The sequence below is a fragment of the Anomaloglossus baeobatrachus genome, chromosome 4, assembly GCF_048569485.1.
Source record: "Anomaloglossus baeobatrachus isolate aAnoBae1 chromosome 4, aAnoBae1.hap1, whole genome shotgun sequence".
Taxonomy (NCBI): domain Eukaryota; kingdom Metazoa; phylum Chordata; class Amphibia; order Anura; family Aromobatidae; genus Anomaloglossus; species Anomaloglossus baeobatrachus.
Window position 1 is genome coordinate 451,215,692 of NC_134356.1, and position 17,722 is coordinate 451,233,413.

The 17,722-nt window shown below is 39.8% G+C and overlaps 1 protein-coding gene across 1 annotated transcript in view; it reads right to left on the reverse strand.

The window, feature by feature from the left end:
- CPLX3 (complexin 3) overlaps window positions 1–14,473 on the reverse strand; it is a 40,910-nt gene extending 26,437 nt beyond the window's left edge. The window contains exon 1 of the mRNA XM_075345603.1: window positions 13,620–14,473. Coding sequence (XP_075201718.1) covers window positions 13,620–13,783 — 164 coding nt within the window. The 5' untranslated portion in view covers window positions 13,784–14,473. The remainder of the gene's footprint in view (window positions 1–13,619) is intronic.
- Window positions 14,474–17,722: the final 3,249 nt, after the last annotated feature.

Here is a 17,722-nt window from a genome sequence, read left to right on the forward strand (position 1 = left end):
AAGAAGGCGGAAACCCAGCGTTTGGTGATGTCCATGGGTTGCAGACTTAAGGCAATGATTGCCTCCAAAGGATTCGCAACAAAATATTGAAAATACAAATATTTTATTTGGGTTTGGTTTATTTGTCCAATTACTTTTGACCTCCTAAAATGTGGAGTGTTTGTAAAGAAATGTGTACAATTCCTACAATTTCTATCAGATATTTTTGTTCAAACCTTCAAATTAAACGTTACAATCTGCACTTGAATTCTGTTGTAGAGGTTTCATTTCAAATCCAATGTGGTGGCATGGAGAGCCCAACTCGCGAAAATTGTGTCACTGTCCAAATATTTCTGGACCTAACTGTATATATATAATATTCCTAGCACTCACACTCATGCTTTTCTGGTCATGTATATTTATTAGTGTATTTTACACGGCTTAGTAGCACAGAATTACCCAGCACTGTGTGAATATATTTGACCCCTAGGTCTATTGTGCATTTACTGTATACATTTTCTGGTTGTTTGGCCATTTGCAAGCATTTTATATTTTTAGCAACTGCATTTGATTTTGCATTTGAGTATATATGTCACCTACAGTATATCAGAAGGCTCAGTGTTTGCCCTATTCTGGACACTATTTTTGGTATTCTGTAAGCTCACGGCTTTTTTTTTTAATTTTTTAATTAATTTTAATTTTAAGAGTGTTTTGATTAATATCATGTATTGAATAAAAAATGAATATTGTTGGTGATCCCAATTGTTCATCATATTCTTTCTTTTTTCATGTACTGTATTTGGTTTTGTATGCTTACTGGTTGATCCCTCAATTAATGGTGGTGCCCTACGTCTCTCTTCTGACGCTCCATAGAGTTACATTGTAATAGCCACTTCCTGGTCACGCAGAGCGCAGTGTGACCCAGAGAGTCAGAAGAGCGGTGACGCCACTGAGAAGCGGATACATAGGTGCTGAATCCCGGAGAGAGCGGCAGTAGGTGAGTATATTATTACGCTCATAATACAATATATGCACATATACACTAATTAATATTATTATTTAATAAGAAATATAGATGAGAATGCTTCTTTAATATGACCTTTGGACAAAGTTGCTAAAAAGTGTCGACAGAAATCCACATAACCGATATAGACAAATTGTCCAACTGTTGGGGTCATATTTTTTTTTTTTACTTTATTGCATGCATTTGGTTCAAAAACCATTAAACATTTCGAACTGTTTGACTTTTACAGGCTCTAATTTTCCTGCACATTCAACCTGGATGTGGTCTGTGGTAATAAAACATCTTATGGGAGCGAAAAAAAACCCACATAACAGGGTTAGAAACTTTCCTATTGGATCGGCAAAATGATCTCCGTGATGGATCTACAGTTAACCCCTTCTCGGCCTGTGTCCCTGCCTTTGATACGAGCTTGCATTCCAAGCCCGCATCTTTCCATGCACTTGATGGCTGATTTCATCAGCCATTAAGTGCCTCTAACAGCCGCAAGTGGATCCGAGATCCACCCACTGCTCTTAACCCTATCAATCACTGGAAGCGGCATTCAACACACTCTGACAGGAAGCGCATCACTGATGCTGCCATCAGTGTCCTCATCATGTGATTGTGTGGCACCGATGGATTGTCTTAACAGCTGGGGTCAGCTGATGACCCCGTGCCTGTCATCACGATCCTCCTGTGAACGCTGGCTATGAGCCAACATTCATAGGAGATTGTAATTTTGCTATACAGAGCAGTGCTGATTTATAGCACAGGTGATTAGGCGATCACAGCTTCAAGTCCCCTAAGGAGGCTAGTGCATACAGTAAAAAGTAGAAAGATAGAAAAAAAAAAAGTTTTAAAAAGACTTAAAAAATAAAAAAACACAAGTTTAAATCACCCCCATATTGACCCATGAAAAATAAAACAACAAAAAAACCCTAAAAAAAACTACACATATTTGGTATCATCGGGTTCAGAAATGTCCAACCTATCAAAATATAAAATAAACTAATCTGATCGGTAAAGGGTGTAAAGAGAAAGAAAATTAAATTGCCAGAATTATGTTTTTTGGTCACCACAACATTGCAAAAAATGAATTAAGAGGTGAGCAAAACATTGTATCAACCCCAAAACGGTATCAGTAAAAACATCAGCTCAGGTCACAAAAATTAAGGCCTCACTCAGTCCCAAATCCCGAAAGATGAGAATGCTACGAGTCTCGAAATGTCGTGACAAAAGCTAAATTCTTTTTCTGACAAATTTCTACATTTTTTTCTTACTATTTAAGTAAAAAAACCCCTATACATATCCTTAAGATAGGTCATCACTGTCTGATAATCCAACAGCCCGCATTCCCTCTGATCAGCTGTTCTCGGTGTCGGCGGTGGTAGCAGGCAGCCCAAAAATGCTCAGTCCTGGCCGCGGCCGGGTACTACACAGCTGCCATTTAAATCAATATTAGGTGGATGTGCAGTACTTGCTGTAGCCACTATCCGAAGACAGGGCAGCTCCAGAACTGATTAGTGGGGGTATCGGGTGTCGGATAGGTCACTAATGTTAAAGTCCTGGTCAACCTTTTTAATACCAAATGGATAAATGTGAGCTAAATTATCAAAGATTATGATAACTAAACAAACTAAGTAAAGGGGTTATTCGGACTGAAATTAAAAGTCTTCTGTCTCCTTATTTGAATGTAGATTTCTGAAAAGTGACAATGTACAATGTACAGACTGTCCCGATTCCCCTGTATTTCTCCAAATTATGGAAATGACCGATGCTACACCGATGATACGATTACAACGATTTTGCGCTCGTTAATCGTATCAAAAAGGCTTTACAGACAACGATATCGCTTGCGACGCAGGATGTGCGTCACTTTCAATTTGACCCCACCGACATCGCAGGTGCGATGTCGTAGTGTGCAAAGTGCCCCTTACCTGGCTTCTCTCAATGAAAGAGAAATGAGAGATGCGCAGGAGACTAGTGGGCAAGTGACAACAAGTATTCAAATATTACATGTGCTCACCATTTGGAGAATAAGGGCAATCATGACAGTATGGTCATTGTACACTGTCACAATTATGTAGTCACATAGACTGCAGGCCTTTCATTTCGACCCGGACAACCCCTTGTAACAAAATAGATCATTTCATCTACCAGAATTTCATACAATCCGTTGATGCGTTCTCATCCCCAAGTATAGACTATATTTCAATTTGTATTCTATAGCAGAAAATGTATACTCTTCTGAAGGGCTGAGATAAGAGCTGAGGAAAGGACATGCACAACCTCAACTCTGCCCTCTTTTCAAATCAAACCTACGTTAAAGGAGAAGAAAATATTCTTATTATTCCTGTTCATTGTCTTAATATTTAGTAAAAAGGATCAACAAAACCAAAGGAATTTTTAAGTTTCTCTATAGAGTTTTCACTTTAAAAATGGCCCTTTCCTTCTTCATGTCAATCTGGAACTCTGGGTACAGCTGTAATGCTGGATATAGTCCAGGTAAAATAGTCGGCCTGTTTCTGGAAAGAACAAAAAGCTAAATATCTGCTCTATTAAAAGTTGTTCCACGTGGAAACATCTAGGAGCATAAGCAGCGGCGCTGTGAGTCAGTAGGCCACTCTACTGCACAGAATAGGACATTGATTTCTGAAGTGGTATTGAGTTCTAATGTCCTAAGCAAAACTCTCTACCAAGTTCTTGAAAAACCATTAGCAAAGTTCAAGAACTACTCATTGAGAGATTTATAGATTTGGTTTCCATGGCCAAACAGCTGCATGTATTCCTGAACTCGCAATGCACAATCTAGATCATTAGCCGGACTGGTGTGAAGGGTACAGCCATTGGACTTTGGAACAGTGGAAACTCTCCTCATTCTTTTTAGTGATATATTTTATGCTTCACCAACTAATGGGCTGATAAACAAATCTGACTTGGCAGATGCCAGGAGAAAAATACTTGCCTGAATGCATATTGCTAAATATAAAGTTTGGTAAAATAAAGTATAAATATATCAAGTCCTTGGGCTTTTTTTTTCCTGATTTGAGAGGCAATTAGTTCAAGTGAAGGAAAATCTTAATGCAACAGCGATCAATTATTTTGAAAAAATAAAAAGTGTTTTTGCAGCTTAGTTTGCTAATTGACTTTAGTGAAAGCTCTTTCCTTGTTACAATAACCGAGACCAATGAAAATATTTTGCCAAGAGTGACTTGCTGTGGAAGACATTTTCTTGCCTTCGCGGGGGGCCATGTGGAAAATTTAACATTGTGCTTATTTGAGTTTTTTATTGGTATTTATTTGTTCTCTCTTTGTCTTTGTGTTATACTTTCGTTGTTCTCTATGTAATTTTTGCAGCTTTGTGCCATACTCCTTATTTTTGTTTTTGTCTGTTGGAAGAGATCTGGTTAAGATATCTAGCTCTTTTGCTGTAGATTTTTTAAAAGAAGCAAAATGCCATATTTTTCGGTCTATAAGATGAACTTTTTCCACCATAACTGAGGGTAAAATGGGGGTGCGTCTTATAATCCGGATATGGCTTACCGGGGTGGCGGTGGTGGAGCGGGGTCATAGGAGGCAGGATTGGTGATACTAAGGACTCAGAGGAGGGGGTGTCAATGCAGTGGAGTGGCTCAGGAGGGTCACAGGATGGGGTGTCACGGTGGCTGGTACTAGTGATCTGACTGTGGGTTCGATTGAATCGTCCGCAGTCAACACGATGGACTTCAAGAAAATGGTCGTGAAGGCAGTGCATGTGCAGATTGACGCAATATACTTCAAGAAAATAGCCGCGGAGTCCGTTCTGCGGCCATTTTCTTGAACTGCAGGCAATTCAATGGAGCCTGAAGTCAGATCAATGGCACCAGCCGCTGCAACACCCGTCCTGTTACACTCATGAGCCACTCCACGGCAGTGAAACCCCCGCATCCCACCGGCAGATCAATGGCGCCCACCGCCGCGACACCCTCAACCCACAGTATCGCTAACCCTCCATCCACTGGCCCTCCTGAGCCGCAACACCCCCTCCTCTGAACCCGCAGCATAGCCTACCGTACCTCTTGTGAACCTCCTGACTCTCTCCACCACCGCCACTCCACCCTGATGAGCTAATAGAAGACGCACTAGGATTATAAGATGGACCCTCATTTTAATATTAAAAAATATTTTGTCCTATTTCCTCCTCTAATTTAGGGTTGCGTCTTATAATCCAGTGAGTCTTATAAAATGGAAAAATACAATAATTGGGCAAGAACACTTTACCTCAGCAAAAAAGTGAAAACTGGAAAAAGTGCGTGTGAGGGGGTGAGAATACCGTTGACATTTATTTATTTATTTTTTTATCCATTCTATTCATTTACAACAAATTCTTAGCACCAATACATTCATTTGTTTTCAAACAAGTAAAAAAAATACAAAATAACAAAAATGTCTCCCCTTATAGCTCCACTTCATTTAACACCCTTAATTTGTAAAGGATCTCCTACTGCAGGCCAGCCTCTATTGATCTTTATTGCCTTTTAGTTAACTCTGAAATAATTGGGTTATTCATCAATTAGCTAGTGTGAAGAACATCTGAAAAGCCTATCATCTGGAAGGCCTACAATGACCATGAATTAAATGTGCAATCCATAAATTACTATAGGCACAGTGTAATTCTTATTTCCTATGGTGGCTCTGCAAGAACAAAATTAATTGCTGCCCCATTCCTTCTGAGATAATAACAAATCTCTGGCTCCTTATCACCTTACACTATCTCTTTGTTGGCTTATTTTGGGGGTAAAGGTGGTTTCACACACTGCAACATCGCAAACGACATCGCTGTAACGTCACCGGTTTTGTGACGTAGTAATGACCTCCCCAGCGACATTGCAGTGTGAAACGCATCAGCGACCTGGCCCCTGCTGTGAAGTTGCTGATCGCTACAAATCGTTCAGGACCATTCTTTGGTCCTTTGTTTCCCGCTGCGCAGCATGATCGCTAGAAAGTCTGTGTATAAAGGGGACTTTAATCCTTCTTACAAAAAATGATTGTCAACAGCAGATGTCCCTTTCCATGGTTTTGGAATGAGATGTTACTACACCTATTAGAACATACGCATTCAATGGAGTTTTTTGGCTGTGTGTACACATTGCATTTTTATCGCAAGTTTTGATGTGTTTTTGAGTGCAGATTTGTCACAAATCCTGAAGGGTTTCCTGATACCAGCAAAGTCAATGAGAATCCTGAAGTGTCATGCACATGTTGCTTCTTTCAAGGTTTTTGCAGTGTTTTTTTCACCCATTGACTACAATGAAGTCCGTCAAAAACGCTATAAAAATGCAAGTATAAAAATGATTGTGTTTTTTTGCACGTGTTTTCAGACAGCATTGAATGCTATAGAGGTAGATAATAAAAATCTATTTGGCCTAAAGGCAACTTTACACACAGCGACATCGCTAGCGATGTCACTGGTGAAAGCACCCACCCCGTCGGTTGTGCGTCACGGACAAATCGCTGCCCATGTCACACAACATCGCTAACACCCATCACACTACTTACCTTCCTAGCGAAGTCGCTGTAGCCGGCGAACCGCCTCCTTTCTAAGGGGGCGGTTCGTGCGGCGTCACTAAGCGACCGCCCAATAGAAGCAGAGGGGTGGAGATGAGCGGCCGTAACATCTCGCCCACCTCCTTCCTTCCTCATTGCCGGCGGCCGCAGGTACGATGTTGTTCCTCGTTCCTGCGGTGTCACACGTAGCGATGTGTGCTGCCGCAGGAACGACGTACAACATCGTACCTGCAGCAGCAACGATATTTGAGATTAGAACGACGTGTCAATGATCAACGATATGGTGAGTATTTTTGATTGTTAGCGGTCGTTCGTAAGTTTCACACGCAACGACGTCGCTAATGAGGCCGGATGTGCGTCACGAATTCCGTGACCCCAACGACATCTCGTTAGCGATGTCGTTGCGTGTAAAGTGGCCTTTAGTGTCAATATGAGTGTGAAATGGCCCCTGGGCGTCTCTGGGGCACATTAAAATGGTAACTACAGTTAGGTCCAGAAATATTTGGACAGTGACACAAGTTTTGTTATTTTAGCTGTTTACAAAAACATGTTCAGAAATACAATTATATATATAATATGGGCTGAAAGTGCACACTCCCAGCTGCAATATGAGAGTTTTCACATCCAAATCGGAGAAAGGGTTTAGGAATCATAGCTCTGTAATGCATAGCCTCCTCTTTTTAAAGGGACCAAAAGTAATTGGACAAGGGACTCTAAGGGCTGCAATTAACTCTGAAGGCGTCTCCCTCGTTAACCTGTAATCAATGAAGTAGTTAAAAGGTCTGGGGTTGATTACAGGTGTGTGGTTTTGCATTTGGAAGCTGTTGCTGTGACCAGACAACATGCGGTCTAAGGAACTCTCAATTGAGGTGAAGCAGAATATCCTGAGGCTGAAAAAAAAGAAAAATCCATCAGAGAGATAGCAGACATGCTTGGAGTAGCAAAATCAACAGTCGGGTACATTCTGAGAAAAAAAGAATTGACTGGAGAGCTTGGAAACTCAAAAAGGCATGGGCGTCCACGGATGACAACAGTGGTGGATGATCGCCGCATACTTTCTTTGGTGAATAAGAACCCGTTCACAACATCAACTGAAGTCCAGAACACTCTCAGTGAAGTAGGTGTATCTGTCTCTAAGTCAACAGTAAAGAGAAGACTCCATGAAAGTAAATACAAAGGGTTCACATCTAGATGCAAACCATTCATCAATTCCAAAAATAGACAGGCCAGAGTTAAATTTGCTGAAAAACACCTCATGAAGCCAGCTCAGTTCTGGAAAAGTATTCTATGGACAGATGAGACAAAGATCAACCTGTACCAGAATGATGGGAAGAAAAAAGTTTGGAGAAGAAAGGGAACGGCACATGATCCAAGGCACACCACATCCTCTGTAAAACATGGTGGAGGCAACGTGATGGCATGGGCATGCATGGCTTTTAATGGCACTGGGTCACTTGTGTTTATTGATGACATAACAGCAGACAAGAGTAGCCGGATGAATTCTGAAGTGTACCGGGATATACTTTCAGCTCAGACTCAGCCAAATGCCGCAAAGTTGATCGGACAGCGCTTCATAGTACAGATGGACAATGACCCCAAGCATACAGCCAAAGCTACCCAGGAGTTCATAAGTGCAAAAAAGTGGAACATTCTGCAATGGCCAAGTAAATCACCAGATCTTAACCTAATTGAGCATGCATTTCACTTGCTCAAATCCAGACATAAGACGGAAAGACCCACAAACAAGCAAGACCTGAAGGCTGCGGCTGTAAAGGCCTGGCAAAGCATTAAGAAGGAGGAAACCCAGCGTTTGGTGATGTCCATGGGTTCCAGACTTAAGGCAGTGATTGCCTCCAAAGGATTCACAACAAAATATAGAAAATAAAAATATTTTGTTTGGGTTTGGTTTATTTGTCCAATTACTTTTGACCTCCTAAAATGTGGAGTGTTTGTAAAGAAATGTGTACAATTCCTACAATTTCTATCAGATATTTTTGTTCAAACCTTCAAATTAAACGTTACAATCTGCACTTGAATTCTGTTGTAGAGGTTTCATTTCAAATCCAATGTGGTGCCATGCAGAGCCCAACTCGCGAAAATTGTGTCACTGTCCAAATATTTCTGGACCTAACTGTATGCTCCTGCATTGTTTACTGGAGTATTAAACATATTATAATAGTTATGTGTGGTTGACATTTCATTTTGCACCTTGTTCTGCTCATTTGCTTGCATTCGCTTAGTTCTCCCTTTGTGAGACTCCCATACTTTCACACCTTGGAGCAATTATTCACACACACCCTATTTACTTTTTTGTCTATATTTATACATGTTTATCTATTTATCCTATGAATCATAGTACATCTGTTATTTAAATATTTATTTTCTATGCGTGTGTACCTTTCCATTTTATATTTACAACCAATGTGGTAGTTTGATTCAGACATCAATGTTTTTATATTGTGCCCTGGGTCTGTTTTTTTGCGTCCTACACATTTCCCTATTTTCTTAATGGTTTTAATCCCTTTGAATTGATGTACCAATATTGGGTTTTTATATTAATCATTGGAGGAGAGTCTCTTATTCTGTCAGTCAAGTTTATTGGACAGATTTTTATGATTAAATTAAAAAAAAACTATGTGGAGTCCCAGCAACATTTTTGTGTAACCATCAAAGATAAAGCAGACAAGCAGATATTATCAGACTGGGAAGGTCCATGGTATTGGGCACTTCCCAGCCATCCCACAGCATTCCAGAAAAGGCACATCACTTTAGATGCGCCAATTCTGGCACTGGTTCACCATTTTAATAAAAAACAAACAAAAAGAACCCATACAGGTCCTACATAGTCCAGGTATTCTGACATAGTCCAGGGAATTCCACAAATTGAAACCTGAAAGACTTAAAAAGAGAGGATCAAAACCCTGTCTCTCATTCACTAATTTATTAGAAAGCAAAGTTCCCACACAGTTCCGACGTAATCCAGCATTTCCCACAACGTTCCTCAAATTCATAGATTACAGGCTATGGAGCATCAGAATGAAGCTCAATAGACTTTGAGCAGCAATCACTCCCAGTTTACCCTGCATTCCACAAGACCCGGTGACTGTGATGAACAGTGACGTCAGGAACGTCACCGCTCATCACTCTGATTCCCGGCAACTGTGATGAGCAGCCACTGCTTATCACAGTCACTGGGAGTGATTGCTGTTCAAAGTCTATTGAGCTTCATTCTGATGCTCCATAGCCTTTGATCAACGTAATCGGGGAACGTCGTGGGAACTTCTGGATAGAGATGAGCGAACCCGTGGAAGTTCGGTACTGCGGGTGCAGCCGAACCATACCTCAATGGGTTCGGACTTGTTCCGAACTCCAATGGAAGTCACTTATTAGTTTTATGAGTCTCCGCCCACATACAGCCAGCCATAAGGAGAACACTTCCGGGGAAGGGTGGGCGAGGTTTTTGAACTTATTTTTGGGGGGGTGGGGTTACACACTACATTTGATCACGGTGTTGTTACCCCTAGTACAAGCCGTTCAAACACTGCAAACAGCTCACAGGGAACTGAGTACATATACCTGAGTACAGTGATGCTTGCGCAAGTCGTCAGCATACGTAACGCACCTGATCTCGAACTCTGTTTTGGTTTTTTTAAAAGTCGGTGTTTGGACGAAAAATGAACACCGAACCTTGCGTTCATTCATCTCTACTTCTGGATTATATCGGACCCGGGAACTTTGCATATAAATAAATTGGTGAACGAGGGACACTGTATTGGTTGTTTTCCTCCTTTTTATGTTTTTCAGGTTTCCATATGTGGACTATGTCAGGTTCCCTGGACTATGTCAGACCTGTATAGGTTATTTATTTATTTTTTATAAAATGGTGAACCAGGTGAAGTGTGTGATATTGTTTATTTAAATAAAGTATTTTTTTTTTTTTTTTACTTACTGGGTTAGTAATTGGGGTATCTCTCCATTACTAACACCAGTTCTTGATGCCAGCTGACACTACATAACTGACATTAAGCCCAAAATCCATTATCATGACTGCCACTGCACCAGGGCAATTGGGAAAGTCAAGGCGAAGCAGCAATAATCATGGACCTACCCAGCCTGAAAATATCAGCCCACAGCTGTCTGCTTTACCTTTGCCGTTTATCAAAAATAGGGGATTCATTTATTTATTTAATCATAAAAAAGCTGTCCAATAAGCTTACATTTTTGGGCGAAATTTTATTATATGTTGGGGGGTTGTGCAATTATATGTCTATATGTTTGTTTGTCTGTCTTTATGCCTGTCTGTCTATACAGTTGTCTATCTATCTATCTATTTATGGTATCTATGGTATCTATGGTGTCCATCTATCTATCTATCTATCTATCGATTATCTATTTCTATAGCATTCATTGGTGTCCAAAAGTGCTAGAAAAATGCAGGTAAAAAATGCATGCAAAAACGCATTGAAAACACTGCAAACATGCTCTTTTGCCACTGCGTTTTTCCTGCCAAAAGATGCAGAAATTTCTGCATTCAAATACTCAATGCTTAAGGCCCCAGAGATATGGACATCTTTATCCATGGTCCCTACCAAGAGGGTTTTATTCACAGGGTAATTATGCAGGGCAGCCTAAACACACGCCCTCAGAGAATCCTGTGACCATTGGCCCCTCGGTAAAGACTGTAAATATAGTACTAAACAAAAGATCCTATATCTCTAAAATGATAAGGTGGATTAAAACAAAGAAAAACAACAAAAAAAACAAACCCCGGAATACTTAGGGAAGCAGCTGGATTAAAATAACAGCAAGAATTGGGCAGTTTTGACAATTATAGAGCTGATACATTGGAATATTAGTTATATTAATATTAGATTGATGCTGTTATGTACAGACTGTCTACCCACTGCCTGCTTTCTGCCAGTCGTGTATAAGACATAGGCCTGTAAACAACCTCTGAAGGGCTGACAAGAAAAATGCACTGAATCCTTGCATATGTCGCATTAGTTCTCAATTCTGTATGCTCTCTGCTTTTGGTAATGACCTCACTAAAGTGCTGTGCCTATTACTGGGGTTATTTACCACCACACAGAGAATATCACACATGGTAGCCTGTACGCCGCATGCATGAGGTTCCTCAGCAGAAGCCAAAGGGGACGGCATTGGGCGGGGTTTAGTGAGGTGAGCCGGAGCACTTCCCAGGGCTAGGACAGTCCTCGGAGCCCTTGCCAACTTATTTGAATAATTCTTAAAATAATCAGCAGTGTTATGTGTATCTCAGCCAAAAAGGTATGTGTCAAGTTCTATGTTACTACGCTACCTGCCACTGTAATTGCTTTAGTGGCTATAAAGCTCATGACAGTGCCCCTTTATCTATATAAGAGCAAACCGTATGCATGTGCTTAGAACAATTTACAGCTAAGGGTTCCCATCAAATGAGCTTGGCAAGCACATATTAAGCTACAGTTAGGTCCAAAGCTACAGTATAAGGCTATGTGCATACGATGAGGATTGCTGCATAAATTTTCTGCATTTTCTGGCAAAAAAACGCACCAAAAAAGCAGTATGTTTTTGCCATGCATTTTTCATAATGAAGTGAATGGGTGGAAAGGCTAAAAAAACACTATAAAAAATGCACCAAGAATTGACATGCTGCAGATTATTGTCTGCACCAAATATACAGGGAAAAAATAAGCAACATGCAGACAACACTTTAGAATTCTCCTTGACTTTTCTGGCATAAGGATAGACATGGAGATTTGTGACAGAACAGCATAAAAATGCATAAAAAACCACTGTGTACACATGGCCTTACAGGAGCTAAAGCCAATACACAGGAACTTAAAAATAGCATTATTATTATTATTACTATTATTAATAATAATTATTATAGCGCAATTTATTCCATGGCGCTTTACATGTTAAAGGGGTATACAAAATAGGGACAGGTACAATAATCATAAGCAATACAAGGCACAGAAAGGTATAGGAGGATAGAGGTCCCTGCCCACGAGGGCTCACAGTCTACGAGGGATGGGTGAGGATACAGTAGGTGAGGGGGAACAATAAAGGAAAACTTGCAATCGGTGGTTGATATAACTAAATTGAATGTGTTTTACAACACGTGTGCTGTTGTTTTCTTGATATTTTCATGTTTCATTTTTTTTCTATAGTTTTAACATTAGGTATGGTGAAATTAAGATCTATTAGTATATTCATACATGAGTTTATATTTGTCATCTATATAAATGATGGCAATGATCATAAAAATGGCTAACAGCCTGTAATTGTGGATTGTCGTGCTCAGCATAAAGCTATTAGATCACTTGTTTTATCTGTTCTGGTTATGGGTACTATGCACTACGCTCCTCCCATTCATACTTCCACATTACCAGTCCTTGTGTAGAGTATTAGACTATATCTAGACTTGCGTTCACTAGTGTGAGGGCATGTTATTGTGGGCATTATATAATATTCAGGTCAGGCATATTGGCAATGAAGTCAATACATGTCTACACACTGAGAGTGCATGCTACTAGATGCTCCTCTTAAAGGACCCTTGTCTTTTCCCCCTCCTACTTTTATCTCCCACCCTTCTATGCTATCTTATAATAGCTACAGAACAAGAAATAGCAATTGGATCATCTTGATTTTGTAAAATAAAATTATGGTATTACTACACTTATGAAATGATCTGAGAATGATTGTGGAAAAGAAATAAAACAGTGAAGGATGGTGGAATACAAAGAGTAGCTGCACTTTAAGTTGATGCTTTTAATACATTTCTCTTACGACGGATCTTCTAGGGTCTTGTGACAGTTTCTAGATAGTTCACGCACAGGTATTGTTTATCTATTGTTTTTCTTTTATTATTACATTTTATATTTGATCTGTAATCTTTATATAAACGTCTCCAATAACCATAATCCCACAGACTGTTAAAAATCAAGCTTCTATTATTTACTCAATAAATAAAAGGCTCAACATAAGATTGTAACCATCTATATACTGCCTAATTCAGTTGTCCTTTCTCAAAATTTGTAGTAAAAATGTAAACAAAGCAAAAACAAATTAGAGTGATAGAAAATCTTACTTCTCTTCCAATAGTTGTTTTTGATATTCTTCATATTCTTCCCTTGTCATTCCTTGGGCTTCAGCTGCAGTTTTTTCTCCTTCGCTCTTCTCTTCTTTGCCCCCCAGACCTCCAGTGAGGTTCTTCAGTTGTCCACCCACCATAGTCTTCACCATAAAAGCCATGGCTGTAGAGAACCTAAAGGCTTGATGAACAAACCAAAGATTACAAACACACAAGAAGCTGCTTACTTTACTCAATCACTTCCCAACCCTTGAGCAGTAAGTTTGCAAGTGCAGTCTGTTGTGCTCAGCATGGATCTTGTAGGTTCAGGTATGATCAGTTTAATTAGTTGAATGGATTTTCTCAGTCTTGTTGAATTAAGTCCTGCAGATAAGATAAGAAGTGAGGATAGTCCGAAAGGCCTCCGAATTTTAGCTCCTTATGTCTAGAGAAGTGTCACTGCTGCTTTTTTCATTCCGCACCACTCTCCTGGATAGCACCCATAGAAGCGTTGGGTGAGCACCACAATCCTGCTCAGATCCCAGTTAATGTCTCAGCACCACATTCCTTGTTTCCAGGTTAATTCTTCAGCACCACAATCCAGAACAGCTCCCAGTTTAATGTTTCAGCACCACAGTCAAGAACAGCTCCCAGTCTAACGTTTCAGCACCACAGTCCAGAACAGCTCCCAGTTTAATCTTTCAGCACCACAGTCCAGAACAGCTCCCAGTTTAATCTTTCAGCACCACAGTCCAGAACAGCTCCCAGTTTAATCTTTCAGCACCACAGTCCAGAACAGCTCCCAGTTTAATGTCTCAGCAGCACCACAATTGTGGAGAGTTCCCAGTAAAACGTTTGCATGCCTCTCTGTCTTCGCAGGAAGGGAGGGAGTAGACTTCAGAGTCACTAGCAAGAGATCTCAAAACACAATCAGCCCCTTCTGTTGAGTCTGGCTTACATGATTGCAGCCATTGGCTGTAGTAAAGTCACTTATCCTCTCCAATCTGTTCACTTAACTCACTAGGGCGATTCTACGTTTAGGAAATAACAGCATCTTTTTTGATTAGCTTGAAACCCTTCAAATGCTTTAGATCTCTGCCCTCTCAAATGCCTATTTTCTTTCCAAAGATAGCTAAACTTGTTTTGCTCTCCATTAGAGCCACCTGTTCCATATATTTTATCATTGTCAATAAAAGGGTTAATATCAGCAGAGAGATACCCTAAACATGATGCATTTACACCTATGGCAATGCTGCCACTGTCGGGTTATTAGTGTGAATTATAGCAAGAACCTTGAGATGATGATACAATTAACACCTTTAGCATCATCTACAATGTGTCACAGAGACATCAGCAGACCTGCTGAAATTCATGGGGGGTACTAATATATAAGCTTTAAACAAATTTAACAGCCATAAAGAGACTTGATTAAATCAGTATTTCTGACTATAGCAATGTGTTGCCAGTATGGTATAGTAGTGATTCAGAAAATAGCTCAACAACTAAAATCCGCTCTTATAGTTGTTAGAAATAGGTCTCTAATTTCTTAAACATTTATTTATGAAACAAATTTAAACACAAAATAAGAAATAGCTATTTGAGTTCACCTGAGGAGAGTATGTAACAAATATTTGGTGGTAGAGGTACAATAACTGTTAAAATCAAATAGTAATACATTGAGAGATAGGTAAATTAGATCTGAAAACACATAACCTCTACAAATAGCGTGAAATGCAAGTCATATAGCAAAAAACAGTATTATGCACAATCTGTTTAGTGTAAAGAATAATTAATGACAATAATAATGACAAGATACAGACTACAACGGGGGTTGACAAGAAAAGCAATAACAAGGAATGCATAGGAAGATAATAAGCTGGATAAACTGACTTGATAACATCAATGCAAAAGTGAAAATATAAACAATAGAGCAAGGACTGGCATATCTAAGATAAAAAATACAGTAATATAGTAAATATGGTAATAAGACCCCTAGAGAAACCAGTGAGGTGTCCAAACTGCATCAACGCAATACACTTCCTTGTGTGATAATGCAGTAAGGTTTTTTATGAAAATCTATTAAGAAAGAAGTACAGTACTAAGGCTGTGATGATGGTTCTGGTAATGTATTTATGTACTGACTGTGGTTCTAGTAACATAATCCTGTGCTGATAGTGGTTTTGGTGCTGTATTTACATACTGGTGGTAGCTCTGGTGATTTATTCATGTAGTGGTGATAGTTCTGATGGTATATTTATTACCAGAACCATCATCAGTGTATGAATACAAAACTAAAATCATTACCAGTACATAAATAGAACATCAAAGCCATCAATAGTGCATGAATACTGCACCAGAACCATCATCAGTACATGAATACAGCAGCAGAACATCATGAGTACATGAATATGGCAACAGAGCCACCATCACTACAAGAATACAACACCAGAGCAACTGTTGGTACATGAATACAGCACCAGAACCACCATTAGTACAAGATTACATCCCCAGAACCACCATCAGTACATGAATGTGTCACCAGAATCAACATCAGTACATGAATACATGACAGGATCTACTATTACTACATCAATACGACACCAGAACCATCATCAAAAAATACAACACCACTATCATCATCAGTGCATAACTACATTACTAGAACCACCATCAATACATGAATACATACCCAAAATCATCATTACATGAATACATCACCAGAACCAACATCAGTACATGAATAAGGTGCCACAACCATCATCAGAAAATAAGTACTACACCAGTACCATCATTAGTACATGAATACGTTACCACAACAACCATCAGTACATAAGTACCAGAATCACCATATATGAATTCATTATTATAACTACCATTAGTACATGAATAAAGCATCAAAACCATCACCAGAAAATACAACACATGTTCCATCATTATTACACAAATCCAACACCAAAACCACCATCAGTACATGCAACATCATCAGTACAGGAATACTTGACCAAAACCATCATCAGTACAGGCAAAAATTACCAGAACCAACATAAATACTTGCAACATTAGAAAAGCCAAGTTTAGTTCAGCATTCAATTGTAATGTCAGGTCAACCCCATTTAAATTTGTATCTCATAAACTTATTATCAAAATGCCTTCTGCATAAAACATCTGTCTATACTGTTTCCTAAATAAGCCTCCTATGGTATATTGCCTCTACACTGTCTACAATTATGATATATACAAGTCACACTTTCTTCCTTAATGAGCTATAACCACCATACTGCCATTATTAGCTACAACTGCCACACTCTCTGCCTTTATGAAACACGGCCTATATCATGGCTGTCCCCTCCTACTGTTTTCCTTTAAACTCTGTATCTCCACACTGTTCCCCCATCACACTAAGTTCTCTCCACATTGAATCCCCAGATCACACTGCACCTTCTCCATATCCATTCTGTGCCCTCTCTTCACATTATGCCCTCATACTTCCAACCACGCTGCCCTCTTCAAACTGTTCCCGCTCCTCACATGATCCCCTTATGCAGAATAATGATTTACTGCAGCCACCCAGATAGAATGATGTCTTCCACAGTCCCCCATTATGTACTATGGCCACTACCACAGCCCTCCATATAGAGTATTAGGACCCCTACAGCACCCCATACAGTATGACAGCCCCCTAGTCTCCAATAAAGTATAATGGACTCCACAGCCCCTTATATACAGTATAATATTCCGCACTACATCCCACACAGTATATCCACCACAGTTCCCAGTATTATGTTCCCCACACTGCCTTTTACAGTATGGGCATCAAAGCCCCAATATGATGTCTACCACAGTGCACTACATAATATGGGCAGCACAACCCCCAAGTATGTCCCCCAAAGCCCCCTATACTGTATGTGCACCACAATTGCCTAGAATAATATCACCCACAATCCGATATACAGTATGGACACCACAGCCCCCTATACAGTATGTCTCCACTGTCCCCTGTATAATGTCTCCCACAGCCCCTAGACAGTATGATGTCCCCACAGCTCACAGTATAACATATGCCACAGCCTCCAATATAAGTCCTCCAAAACTTCCAGTAAAATGTTCTCTATAGCCCCCAA